This window comes from Felis catus, chromosome B3 (assembly GCF_018350175.1).
Source record: "Felis catus isolate Fca126 chromosome B3, F.catus_Fca126_mat1.0, whole genome shotgun sequence".
NCBI lineage: Eukaryota > Metazoa > Chordata > Mammalia > Carnivora > Felidae > Felis > Felis catus.
The window spans coordinates 53293456-53307507 of record NC_058373.1 but is presented as its reverse complement, the minus strand read 5'-3'; the positions used below and the strand labels follow the sequence as shown (position 1 = coordinate 53307507).

Sequence of the window (14052 nt, the reverse complement as noted above, 5' to 3'; positions counted from 1 at the left end):
GCTAAAGAATAAAGAACTAATGGGAAAAAACATAGTGATTATAATATCAGAAACTGAATATGTGAGAATGACAAAGGATAAAGAGATGATATAAAGTTACAAAATAAGACTCAACATAAAATGGGGAAATTGGGAGAACTGAACAATAAAATACTCACAAGATAGGAATTGAGATAAGGCAGAAAATCATGACAAGTAATGAAGGACTATCACACTCACCCAACACCTCTCCCTTATTCTGGGAACAGCAATGCCATTTTATGGAAGAGCTAGTGGCAGGGCTGGTTTAGGTGAACCAGGAGCTGTCAGCTGCCGATTCTAACCTCAGAAAAAGCCAGTCTATGACAGTGAACAAATGGACAGAAGTGGAAAGGGAGAGTATATGCCCCTGGGTCTAGTTTCTCCTGAGGCCCAGCCCCACCCTGGCCTCTGGTAGATAGAGGAGGGGCTTTGGATAGAGGAGGGGTCCTTTCTGATATAGAAAGGTTACAGTGGGTTCTGTCAGTTCTGCCCAAAAGAATTCTACTGACGGAAGAGGAAGGCTGGAATGCTAGCCAACACTCCCTCATGGAACGGATTAGGAAACAGAAGCACAAAGTGCTGAGTGACCTGCCAGGGTAACAAGGTTACAGAGCCTCACATTAGGTGCTCTTTCTTAGTCTCAAATTAGGGGTACAGAAAGGAAAGCAGCAATGACACATTTTCATTCTTTTTGCTGTTTATATTATCTACGGCAAACATTTATTGTTTTATAATAAGAAAAGTTACTTTAAAATGAGTAGGAAGAAAATTTGTGTTCTCATGATTAGCCAGGAGATACTTTTCTTTAGTAGAATAACTTAAAGGCTTAAAAAAATCCCCTAGTAAAAGGCCAATTTCAATGACAATTTTTTGAAAGAGAATTAGAATGCATTCAATGGTAAATACCTACAAAATCAACAATCTAAGAGCAGGTTTAAGATTCTCATCTTTTAGCATGTTTCTCATACCTTTGTGATGAATGGTGTTATGAAAACAAAAAATACATCATAGAGGAGGAGAAGGCCTAGCAGTATCACACATGACTGTTGAAAAAAGAAACATGTAAAGGTCAAATTTTCAATATCTAAATTAAGAGATTATACTATTTTGCAAGTACAAATAAACACGTGAAATTACATTTGAACACTAGTTTTTGAAAGGTATTTAACAGTTATTATTATTTATACTTTTATTCTACCTATCACATTAAAAATTTTATCTTCTTTATCCTATTCTTTAAAAAAAAATGAATCACTAAGTCAAAGAAATGCTCTTTGTTGATATTTTGTCTATAAGGATTTTGTGAAACTGACATATTATACAAATGATTAAAAATATTTTAGCTACCAAATCAGTGGTTGGCTGAGGCTGGTTATTAGGACTGATAGCAAAAGGGCAGAACAGAGCTTTTGAAGAGATGAGAAATGTTGTATAATTAAGACGGTGGCTACAAAATCATTCATTTGCAAAACTTTAATAAACTGTACACTTACAATGGGTGCATTTTATTATATGTAAATTATACATTAATGAAGTTTTTTTAAAAAGAAAAAATATTTTAGCTAGCAAAGTAGTATACTTTACCTTGAAGTTGGGTAACTTCAGTGTTTTAATTAAATTCAGACAGAAAGCAATCCCCAAGATATCCTGTAAAATCCAAGCCCACCTAAAATCAAAAGAAGTTAACTTTAATTGGTTTATGTAGTTATTTTTAGATGGGACTTTTCAAAAGAAATAGATCACTAAAGTGATATCATTCAATTGCTATGATTTGACTATTTGATTACTAAACAGCAATTATAATGACCAAAAAACCTCTCATATGCTCCATATTTATCAGTTTACTGTCCTAGAATAACGAATACCACTATACTCAGAAAAAGTTGAAAGGCTAACTCAGAATATATATCAGATATAGTGCATACTTATCTTTAACCTTTGAACTTATACACAGGTCGCTTTTAGAAAGGTAGCTCAAAACAAAGGATATTAGTGTTAATATACATCCAGAGAGCTACAATCTAAACGAAATAAGATCTATGTAACAGACTCTACAAGGAATTGATATGCATAATTATCAACTGAAGCTGCCAAAAATTGTATACGCTTTGCTTCCAAATTTTAGTCTATAAGTGGTTCTGGGCTTTAATAATTTTATTAATAAACCATTAGAAAGTTAAAATTTTTTTCTGGTTATCCTTCCTGCAAATGGACAGATATCTGTGTATTTCCTCTCTTACATAAAAGATGGCATACTCTAGATATCCTTTTCTCACTTAAAAATACACCCTTAGGGGGCGCCTGGGTGGCTCAGTTGGTTAAGCATCCCGACTCCTGATTTGGGCTCAGTCATGATCTCACAGTTCATGAGTTCAAGCCCCACACTGGGCTCTGTGCTGACAGCACGGAGGCTGCTTGGGATTCTCTGTCTCCTCTCTCTTTGCACCTCCTTCGCTTTCTTTCTTTTTCTCTCAAAAATAAATAAATAAATAACCATAAAAAAAAAATACACCCTGGAAATCACTGCAAATCAATTCATAGAGATCTTCATCTTTAACAGCTGCATTGTACTTGTGTGGGTATACCATAATTAAGTATATTTTCAAAGCCTATTTCAGCTTAGATGTTTAAATCATAATACATATTTGCTTCTCTATATGACCTTGAATCCATTAGCATAAGATCTGTTTATTTAAGTATTTATTTAGCTTGTTTCAAGACTATGGTATTCTGGGATAAAAGCAAAAAAAAGAAAAATCCATACTAACCAAAATGCATAATTATCATGCAAGATATAAAATAATGTATTCTTAATCTAAGAGCAAATACACTGAGTAGTCATACCTATCTTCATTTCTAAATACAGCCCAAACAACAGATATTGCTATGCATAGTCCAGAGAGAAAGATAAGTCTCACTTCAATGCTTTTGCCACGAAATGTAATCCTAAAAAACAGATCAAAATAGGTTAGTTTACTCTGTAGATGAATTACAATGTTCATGTAATATGAGAAATGGCAAATGTTAACCACAGTCACAAGAAAGTTATTAAAATATCAATTTAAGTTTTAAGTACAACAAATGATACATCAAAAAATCTTTTATCAGTTCAACAGAACTGTCTGTGATGATGGAAATGTTTCAGATCTGTGCTGTCCAATATAGTAGCTACATGTGGTTATTAGCATTTGAAATGTGGCTAACGAGACTGAGGAACTGAATTTTTAAATTTATTTAATTTTGATTAACTTTAAACAGCCACATGTATATTGGATTGCACAGGTTTAAAACAGCACTCCTACTTTTCCCTGTATCATTTTAAATTACAAATACCAACGTTATAGAATTCCTTGTAAGAGATACATACGCGCATTGTCCACAGGGTATCTTACGAATTAGCGCAGCAAGACAGTTGTACAGACTCATTGCTGATGCTATGCAGAAAATTGCTATCATAACATAAACTAGAAAAAAAACAAGACACTAAGTTATATGAGAACAAAAGGAAATGTGATAAGAAAATATTTATACAAGCAATATTAAGGTTTAGCTTTCTTACTGAAACACGATACTTTCAATGCAGTGACCATACTATAATTTGAATAGGTTACTAAACTGAAAATATTTACAACTTGAGTTTCATTGAAGGGTGGGTAGGATTGCTCAAGGGCTGAAGCTGTCTCTACAGTTTCTATCATTCAATGATTCAAACTAACATGTCTGTTAAAGATGCTTACAAAGTGAGTTGTAGATATTTCTAAGTATTTAAATGTAAGGAATGGACAAATTAAGAAAACAATATACGGTGCCTGGGTGGCTCAGGTGGTTGAATGTCTGACTTTGGCTCAGGTCATGATCTCTCGGGGTTGTGAGTTTGAGCCCCAAATTGGGCTCTGGGCTGTCAGTGCAAAGCCTGCTTTGGATCTACTCTCTCTTTAAAAAATAAACATAGTATATGTATAAATATAGTATAAATAGTATAATAGTTTAAATAGTATAAAAATAGTATAAATGTTTTTAAAAATAGTATTAATAGTATACTATTTATAGTATAAATGTTTTTAAACAGTATAAATGTTTTTAAAAATGCAGGTTAAGGATGAGAACGGACACCTACCTTAAACATTAACCACGCTATCTATATTTTCCTACGGTGGAATTTATCTCTAATAACTTGATCTGTGGTAAAACCAAATCCATTTAAACAAACTCTGTTATGCTATGAAACTAAGGTAGTTAAAATTCAATTATTTTTCTATATTAGCTATAGTTATTTGACAATTATTTAAAATTACATTTAATCTCCTTATTCCTAAACAGGGGAAGAAATGATTGTACTTTAAAATAAAATACTCACTTTCTTAGCTTTCTCAAAATTTCACAATGGAAATACAAATTTTACCTGAATTTTTCAAGTTCCACTAAATTTCAGAAAATTATAACTCTGTGTAGGTGAGAAAGAGAGTAATCTAGAGACAGTAAATCAATCTTTCTTTTTTTTAACCAATACAGCTTCTATTGAATCTTTAGAATGTCACAAAAAAGCCTGAAAAATCTTGCCTGGCATCTTGCTGTTTCTGTAGCTGGACAACTTAGATCTTGTTCACGAGTCTGCAAAACTATTCCTTTTTTAGAAACATAGCTACCATTCCCCAATTTTCTGATATCCTTGTTTTCAACTATTGGCCCCTTTCTAATTGGTGAACTTGGACAAATTACTTTTTTAGTTCCTTGTTACTTGTTATTACTAGTTATATATGGTAATGTAAGCAGTAAGAAAGACAGTAAAAAATTGCCAAGTTATGTTTGGTAAATCATACACCAAAGGTTGCCCACCCAAGTTTTAAAACATAGGTAGAAATTATGCTCTTGAGACCCAAACAGAGTTTTAGGTATTTTATTCAATGCCTACTATACTAAGAAAATGATTAGGCACGGGAAAGAATATGGTTAATATAACTATCTTTAGTTACTTTCTTGAACATGACTTAACATTAAATGGTAAGGGGAAACCTCACAATTTGATACATTTCATATACTAAAAATGGCAGCAACTTTAGCCAAAAGGAACCATAAGGAACCAAAATAAAAATAAATTTTGCAATATCACATAGATTTAGTCAGTCATAATTAAATCCCATGTCCTGGGATAAACCATGAGATTTAATGATCTCCCTCTTACATTAAAAATTACATTTATAGGGGTGCCTTGGGTGGCTGAGTCATTTGACTGTCTGACTTGATTTCAGCTCAGGTTATGATCCCAGGGTCCTGGGATTAAGCCCCATGGTAGGCTCTACACTAAGTGTGGAGCTGCTCTCTCTCTCTCTCTCTCTCTCTCTCTCCCCCACTCTGCCTGTCTCCCCTGTTCGTGTTCTCTGTCTCAAATATAATTAAAAAATTAAAAAAATTACATTTATAAACAAGGCTTTTTAAATACCAATAAGTTTAAAGAAATTTCTCACCAAAAATGAAAACATGCTTTAGGATAGGGTAGAGGAATCCCTTTTCAAAGATCACTAATTAAGTGACTTTGGGTCAGACGCAAACTGAAGGCTGTGTATTAAATTAGAAATATAAGCTGCACAATGACAATGTAATAGAAATAACTTTCCTAGTATCTATTCTCCCAGCAACAGATTGAAATAGGAGTGACATTGAAATAATTAATTTTTCTTTCATGTTTTAATGTTTATGGGGGTGGGGGATGGTGGAGGTAGAGAGACAGGGAGAGAGAATCCCAAGAAGGCTCCATGCTCAGTGCAGGTTTGATCCCACAAATCCCAAGTTCATGACCTGAGCTGAAATCAAGAGCCAGATGTCCAACTTACTGAGCCACCCAAGCGCCCTGAAATAGTTCTTTTTTCTAATTGGAAATATATGTCATAGTAGACAGGAGAAATTAGACAATAAGCTGAAACTAACCTCAGTTTTCTAGTCCAGAAAATTTACTAATATTCTCTAAATAAGCACTACAGTCTGTAGCAGTTTTTACAAAGGGTTTTTGCCAATTCTTATCAGGCACACTGCCCTATATCCTGGTCCCCTCCTCTTTGTGCTGTACATCAGCCAGAGACGGCAAATTTCCATTCTTTCAGGCTACTAGCGAGATAGTCCAGGGGATGGGCAAGACCATACAGTTCCTACCCCCACCTTCTTAAAGGAAAGGTATCAGTTACTATCTAGACCACAGGCAAGTCCTTGCATGTTTGTATGTCTTTAGATGTAGTATAATCCTGACTGTTTATACAAGCAAAACAAAAATATGAGCAACACATCTTGATTTGCAAGCTGACAAAAGAACGAACTACACTTTGGGAGTGAGCAGAGGCAAATCAATTAGCAATTTGAATAAACTTCGAATTCAGTTTAATAAACTTTTAATAAAGTTCAAATAATAAAGTTTTAGTGTGGTGCTTAGATACTGGGCTATCAAGTTTTATGTGCAGAGAGGGAAACTTAGGGATCACAGCAATTCTTTCAAGTCATATGAAGTAGTGTTCTTATCTGAAGATGTAGTATATTTTCAATCTGAGTATTTTTTATCCCAGAGTAATGGGGATCCTAACACTTCTGATAGTTTAAAAAGTCAGTATCACTTTTTAATTATTTGCTTAAGCTTTCCAGGTAGAATACCTTAAAGGAAATCTGGTGAAGTAAATGAAAAAATTGTATGCTGAAAGTAGCAAATATAAAATAGGACTTCTTACCCAACCATTTGTAGAAGAAATAAAGTAAGACCATCATAACACAGCAGATGACCACAAATATTACAACTGTTAGAGGACTAAAAGTTAAATATTCTTCCTTCTTTCTCCTCATTTCTCTATCTTCAGTGTTTGTCACGGCCTTCATGTTCTCCCTGCATAAACATACACAGGAGCTTGAGAAAATTTCTGCCAGGTACAGTTATTTTTAAAATTGACCTCCAACACCAACTTAAATTTGTTTCTGACTACAAAGTAATATACTTTAAAAAACTGCACACCAAACAAATAGAAAACACTTAATCTAGAAAGTAAAAGGTCCCTATAAGCTCTATGCTCCACAGACGATCTATTATTAATCACTAACTTCTGAAACAACACTTTTTTCTTTTCTGGAAGCAAAATTATTGACACAGATGATATTTATCACATAAACAAATTAATGTTTGTAGATGTTTATACTATCTAATTTGAAAACTATATTGATGTAATAAATTTCTGATGATAACCAATTCTTTTAACATACTTATTACCAAGTTACAGACAGTAAAGTACTTCTAAAATTAGCTTCTCTTACAGGTAAACATTAAATTCTTCTTTCAATCAACTCAGTATTTACTGTATACCTGTTCTGTGCTCATCAGGATATTACAAAGCATTCAAAAGAAGTTCAAGACATAGCTTTCTCCTCCCTTAACATAGCAACAACCCTTGCTAAGCCACACAGCTAATAAAAGCAGAGATAAAAGTTGAAGAGGGGTCAGTAGTGTCCTTTGTTGAGCAGTCTCTGTTCTGTCATCTTATTGTCTCATCTCAGTTACATGGAGCCCTCTATATACTTTTTTACTTCTACTCCCTTCAGCTCTGATCAACTAAACTCTCATTTCCTTTGCTCACACCCTGACCCTTCTCATCAGGTCTGGCTCAATACAAACTTCAGGTTAAAAAAAGTTTACCTCTATCAAATTGTCCACTTGCCAGACTGCTTATTTACCAACATACCACTTTCTTATTAGAAAACTGTTGACTAGTATGGTCACTACATCGAGTATTTGTGACTCAAGGGAGGCTGCCTGGGAAAAGAGCAGGGAAAGGGTCTGGGGACAGCCACACCAGCACATTCTGGCAACTGCAGAGCTGGATGTGAAGGTAGCAACAGAAGTATCAATAAAAGTGGTATCTGAGCGGTAAAAGGTGCCAACCTTTGGTATCTGTCATTGCAAACAGATACACTTAAAGCTATTTTTATCACAGTGAAAGATATATATATTCATATATATCACAATGAAAGATTTATATATTCCTATTCAGTAAACCAGTAGAACACTTTAAAGGAAAAGATAAATATGGCAAAGTAAAAAGCACAGGCAATTTTTGGAAAGGAAACATATACTAGATTTATATCATATAAAATACAACAATTCATCTTTTAAAACACTATATTCCTAAGTAGCTTAAGAGCTATGTATAATGAAAAGCTAAGCTTTTTTTCATGCCATCTTGAGTTTATGGAGCTTGAGAACCAATGATTTCATTATAATAAGACTTTAATTCTCAGTTTCAAACTGAACCAAGGCATCTTTCCCTTCTGCATAAGGTACATCTTTCATTTGGCAGGTAATTCTGACTTACGAATTCCTGTTCTGGTAAATTTTCCCTTTCCTAAGTTTTATTCTCTTTCCCCTTCTCTTTAACTCTTTCTACTTGCTAAATGACAGTCCATATGTTCATTTTTAAAAATTAAGATCTTATTGACATATAATATTACTTTCAGGTATACAACATAATGACTTGGTATTTGCATACATAACAAAATGGTCACAATAGGTACAGTTAACATCCGTCACCACAGTCACATTTTTTTTCTTGTGATAAGAACTTTTAAGATCTACTCTCTTAGCAACTTTCAAATACACAATACAGTCTTACCAATTATAGTCACCATGCTGTACATCACATCCCCAAGAGTTACTTATTTTATAACCAGAAGTTTGTACCTTTTGATAACCCTCATTCATTTTGCCACCCTCACTCCCTGCCTCTGGGAACCATCAATCTGACTCTCTGTGTCTCTGAGTTCCTTTTTTGTTTGCTTCCACATATCAGTGACATTATACAGTATTTGTCTTTCTCTGTCTGACTTATTTTACTTATAGCACAGTGCATTCAAAGCCCATCCATGTTGTTGCAAATGGTGCTAATGTTCTTAATCATTCTACTTTTTACAAAACATTTTTCCCTTTGTCACTGATGCATCTTCTCTTTCTTGTATTATAAGGTCAGGCCCCTCACCCACACCCACACATACATTTAGTTCTATCTTTATTTTACTCTTAGAATCAGTCATCTCAATTTCAAAATTCATAATCTCAAAAGAGAGAATTAAAAAAAATTTTTTTTAGTGTTTATTTATTTTTCAGACACAGAGAGACAGAACATGAGCAGGGGAGAGGCAGAGACAGAAGGAGACACAGAATCTGAAGCAGGCTCCAGGCTCTGAGCTGTTAGCACAGAGCCTGACGCGGGGCTTGAACTCATGAACCATGAGATCGTGACCTGAGCTGAAGTAGGACGCTTAACCGACTGAGCCACCCAGGCGCTCTTTGAAAGGGAATTTTAAAAGCAGCAAGAGAAAACATTTATGTACAAGGGAAACCTCATAAGGGTATAGGCTGAATTTTCAACAGAAACCTTATACAGGCCAGAAAAGGGTGGCATGATATATTCAAAGTACTGAAAGGAAAAAATGTGCAACCAAGAATATTCTATCCAGCAAGGCTATAATTCAGAATAGAAGGAGAGATAAGGAAGTTCCCAGACAAACAAAAGTTAAAAGAATTCATCATCACCAAACCTGCTCTACAAGAAATGTTAAAGGGGACTCTTTGAGTGGAAAGGAAAGACCATAAGTGGGAGTAAAAAAAGTAGGAAGCACAAAAGCAGTAAAAAATAAGTATATTCAAAAAAATCAGTCAAGGGACTCACAAAATCAAAAGATGTAAAGTATGCTATCATATACTTAAAACCCGGGAGGTAGGGGGTAAAGAATGGGTTCAAATGTAAGTGACCATCAAGTTAACACTAACTGCTATATGCAGATTTACATATAAACCTAATGGTAACCACAAATCAAAAACCTTGTAAAACATATGCAAAAAACAAAAAGAAAGCTGGGGCACCTGGATGGCTCAGTCGGTTAAGTGTCTGACTCTTGGTTTTGGCTTGGGTCATGGTATTACAGTTTCATGGGGTCAAGTCCCACACTGGGTTCTGTGCTGCCAGCACACAGCCTGCTTGGGATTCTCTGTCTCCCTCTCTCTCTGCCCCTCTCCACTCACGCTGTGTCTGTCTCTCTCAAAATAAATAAATTAATTAAAAAAATAAATAAAAAGAAAGGAATCCAAGTATCTCACAAAGAAAGCCAACTAATTGTCAGAGAAGAGAGCAAGGAAAGAAACAGAAAAGAACCACAAAAACAATCATAAAAAGAGTAACAAAATGACAATAAGTACATATCTATCAATAATTACTTTGAATGTAAATAGACAAAGTGTTTCAATCAAAAGATAGAGGGTGACAGAATGGAAAAAAAAAGAAGAGCCATCTGTATGCTGCCTAACAAGAGACTCATTTCAGACCTGCAGACACATGCAGATTGAAAGTGAAAGGAAGGAAAAGCATTTATCATCACATGGGTATGAAAAGAAAGCTGAAGTAGCAATACTTATATCAGAAAAAATAGACTTTATTATTTTTTAATGTATTTATTCTGAGAGAGAGAGTGGAGGAGGGGCAGAGGCTGGATGGGGCAGGGAGAGACAGAGAGAAAGAAGAGAGAAAGACAGATAAAGAGAGGGAATCCCAAGCAGGCTCCATGCCCAGGGCTGGGACTCAATCCCATGACTGTGAGATCACAACCTAAACCAAAATCCAGAGTCAGACACATAACTGATTGAGCCACCCAGGTACCCTAGAAACAAACTTTAATAACCGTAACAAGAGACAAAGGACACTATATAATAATAAAGGGGACCATCCAATGAGAAGATATAACAGTTGTACGTATTTATGCACCCAACATGGAAACACCCAAATACATAAAACAGTTAATAACAAACAAAAAGGAAAGAAATGATAGTAATACAATTATTACTTTGGAACTTTAACAACCCACTTACATCAAAGGACTGATCATCCAAACAGGAAATCAACAAGGAAATGGTGACTTTGAATGACCCATTGAACCAGGTGGATTTAACAGATATATTCAGAACTTTCCATCTTAAAACAGCAGAATACACATTCTTTTCAAGTGCACATGGAACATTCTCCACAACAGACCACATATAAGACCACAAAACAAGCCTCAATAATTAAAAAAGATAAAAGTCATACCAAGCATCTTTTCTGACCACAATGCTATGAAACTGGAAATCAACCACAAGAAAAAAAGCTGGGAAGACCACAAGTTAACATGGAGGTTAAATAATATGCTACTAAACAATGAATAGGTCAACCAAAAAAATCAAACAAGAAATAAAAAATTACATGGAAACAAATGAAAATAGAAACAAAAAGGCACAAAATCTTTGGGATGCAGCAAAAAAAGTTTTCAGGGAAGTTTATAGCAATACAGGCCTATCTGAAGAAGCAAGAAAAAAATCTCAAACAAATAACCTAACCTTACACCTAAAGGAGCTAGAAAAAGAAGAAACAAAGAAACTCAAAACCAGCAGAAGGAAGGAAATAACAAATAACAGAACAGAAATAAAGGAAACAGAAACTAAAAAACACAAAACAATAGAACAGATAAATGAAACCAGGAGCTGGTTCTTTGAAAAGACCAACAAAATTGATAAACCTTTAGCCAAACTCATAAAAAAGAAAGAAAGAGAGAGAGAGAGAGAGAGAGAGAGAGAGAGAGAGAGAGAGAGAGGACTCAAACAAAATCACAAATGAAAGAGGAGAAATAACAACCAACACCACAAAATACAAAGAATTACAAGAGAATATTATAAAAAATTAAATGGCAACAAATTGGACAACTGAGAAGAAACGGATAAATTCCTAGAAACATACAATCTCCCATAACTGAATCAGCAATAGAAACTTTGAACAGACTGAGGACCAGCAATGAAATTGAATCAGTAATCAAAAAACTCCCAACAAACAAAAGTCCAGGACCAGACAGCTTCACAGCTGAATTCTACCAAACATTTGAAGAGAAGTGAGTATCTATTCTTCTCAAACTATTCCAAAAAATAAGAGGAAGGAAAGCTTCAAAACTCATTCTATGAGGCCAGGAGTACCAAAACCAGATAAAGCCACCCCCCCCCCCCAAAAAAAGAGAACTGTAAGTCAGTATCTCTGATGAACATAGATGCAAAAATCCTCAACAAAATATTAGCAAACCAAATCCAACAATAAATTTAAAAAAATTTATTAACCACAATAAACTGGGATTTTTGTTCAGGATGCAAGGGTGGTTTAATATTCAGAAATCAATCAGTGTGATACATCACAGTAATAAGACAAAGGGTCTTATTACACAGTAATAAGACAAAGGGTGCCTGGGTGGCTCAGTCGATTGAGCGTCTGACTCTTGATTTTGGCTCAGGTCATGATCTTGCGGTTTGTTGGATTGAGCCCTGTGTTGGGCTCTGCACTGACAGTGCAGAGCCTGCTTGAGATGCTCTCTTTCTCCCTCTCTTGGCCCCTCCCCTGCTCATGTGAGCATATGTGAGCACATGTGCGTGCACACACGCTCACTCTCTCTCTCAAAATAAACGTTAAAAAAAAAAAAAAGAAATTACAAATAAACTTCATTTAGTTGCAAATAAGTCCTTTTTAATGGAACCTACAGACCAATTCACAAGATGAGTATACTGTCCTTTACGCATAAAATAATATGATTGAAGCACATTTTTAAATTCAGAGTTGTAAATATGAACTGATCCTTTTAAACAATGTTGCCTGCTTTAACCCAGAGCCAAAGAAACACAACTATAAGAAGATTGGTTTCAGGTTGTTAATCAACAGGAAAATCTAAATTTTATGTACATTTAGAATTTCTATATTTAAGTAAAATGTGAACATGCTTCATATCCTTAGAATTCCTAAAGCATTAAACAGAATGATGAAGTCACACTGTAATGACTGAACTCAGGAAGAGCTGAAACCCCCAGACCTACTTTCTCTTGCTTATTTTCTTTCAATCTAAATAAATAGGCACATTAGGACACTAAGTATCTTCATCTTTTCTGTGAGAGATAACTAAACATTTTAATTTTAAAAAGCCTTTGATGTAATTTCGATGTTATCCTACCAGCAGAAGGGTTAGAGGAAGCTATGACTCCCTTCTTCTCAGTGAAAAGTTAAATGTCCTACAGGAGGACAAACCTGCAATCTTATCTCATTAGCAGTATATTCTGAGGTCAGGTAAATTTTAAATGTTGTTAACATGATTGAAATGATTATCAAACAATAATTTTTTAAATCATCTATCACAAAAACACTGAAGTTTAGTTAAACTTACAATTCAATTAGTCCACTCCAATAGCCTCCTAATGCCACAGTGAACACAGCAATTACAAAAATAACTACCATAGTATAGTCAAAGTTGGGCCACGATGGAGAATACATTTTCACAGTAATGTTATCTCCAAGAGTCTGAAAGGCAAAATAACAGTTAAAACATCAGAATTAGTTTTCTTTCTACTACAGCCTATGGCAGCAATACTCTCATTTCACTCTGAAAATGATACTATACATTACAAAATCCACAACACTAGAACCATTTTTGACAACATAATGTATTCTCTTGTCATAACTATGAGGCTATACTTTGGTTTATTAAATCTTGAAAGTTCAGTGTTCCACACAATCACATCTTGTCAGGGATTTAAAGCTACGATAAAGAATATAACAGAGATTATTAAAAAGTCAAAACAAATCAGTATCTTTTCTAAAGTCAGGGCTCTGAAGCACCTTGTGCTCACTGGGAGATAAACATTTCCCAAATAAAGACCTGATTGGCCTTTATAGCTTCTTGTTAGCAAATGGAGCATATATAATTTAAATTTATTATCAATAGTTAAAAGTAAAGAATTATACTATGTATAAACTTTGTATAATACATAATTACTAATTTACCTGCTTCATATCTTTAAAATCTTTGTAGTTTATAAATGCAATCACTATTTTCACATCATGAAATTCAGATTTGTTCCCTGAGGGAGGAAACTGAAAGAAAAAAACATATTATGAAAACTTATGAGCTACTAGTATATTTACAGAATAAAATACACATTGTTCCGTTAAATAT

General features: G+C 34.5%; 1 protein-coding gene across 1 annotated transcript in view; it reads right to left on the bottom strand.

Annotated features, from left to right (window-relative positions):
• Positions 1-14052, bottom strand: part of SPPL2A (signal peptide peptidase like 2A) — a 52303-nt gene that overhangs the window by 17281 nt on the left and 20970 nt on the right. The window contains exons 4-10 of the mRNA XM_045059328.1: positions 13881-13970; positions 13264-13397; positions 6732-6883; positions 3389-3485; positions 2866-2967; positions 1606-1687; positions 990-1064 (exon numbers count right to left, since the gene is read on the bottom strand). Coding sequence (XP_044915263.1) covers positions 990-1064; positions 1606-1687; positions 2866-2967; positions 3389-3485; positions 6732-6883; positions 13264-13397; positions 13881-13970 — 732 coding nt within the window. The remainder of the gene's footprint in view (positions 1-989; positions 1065-1605; positions 1688-2865; positions 2968-3388; positions 3486-6731; positions 6884-13263; positions 13398-13880; positions 13971-14052) is intronic.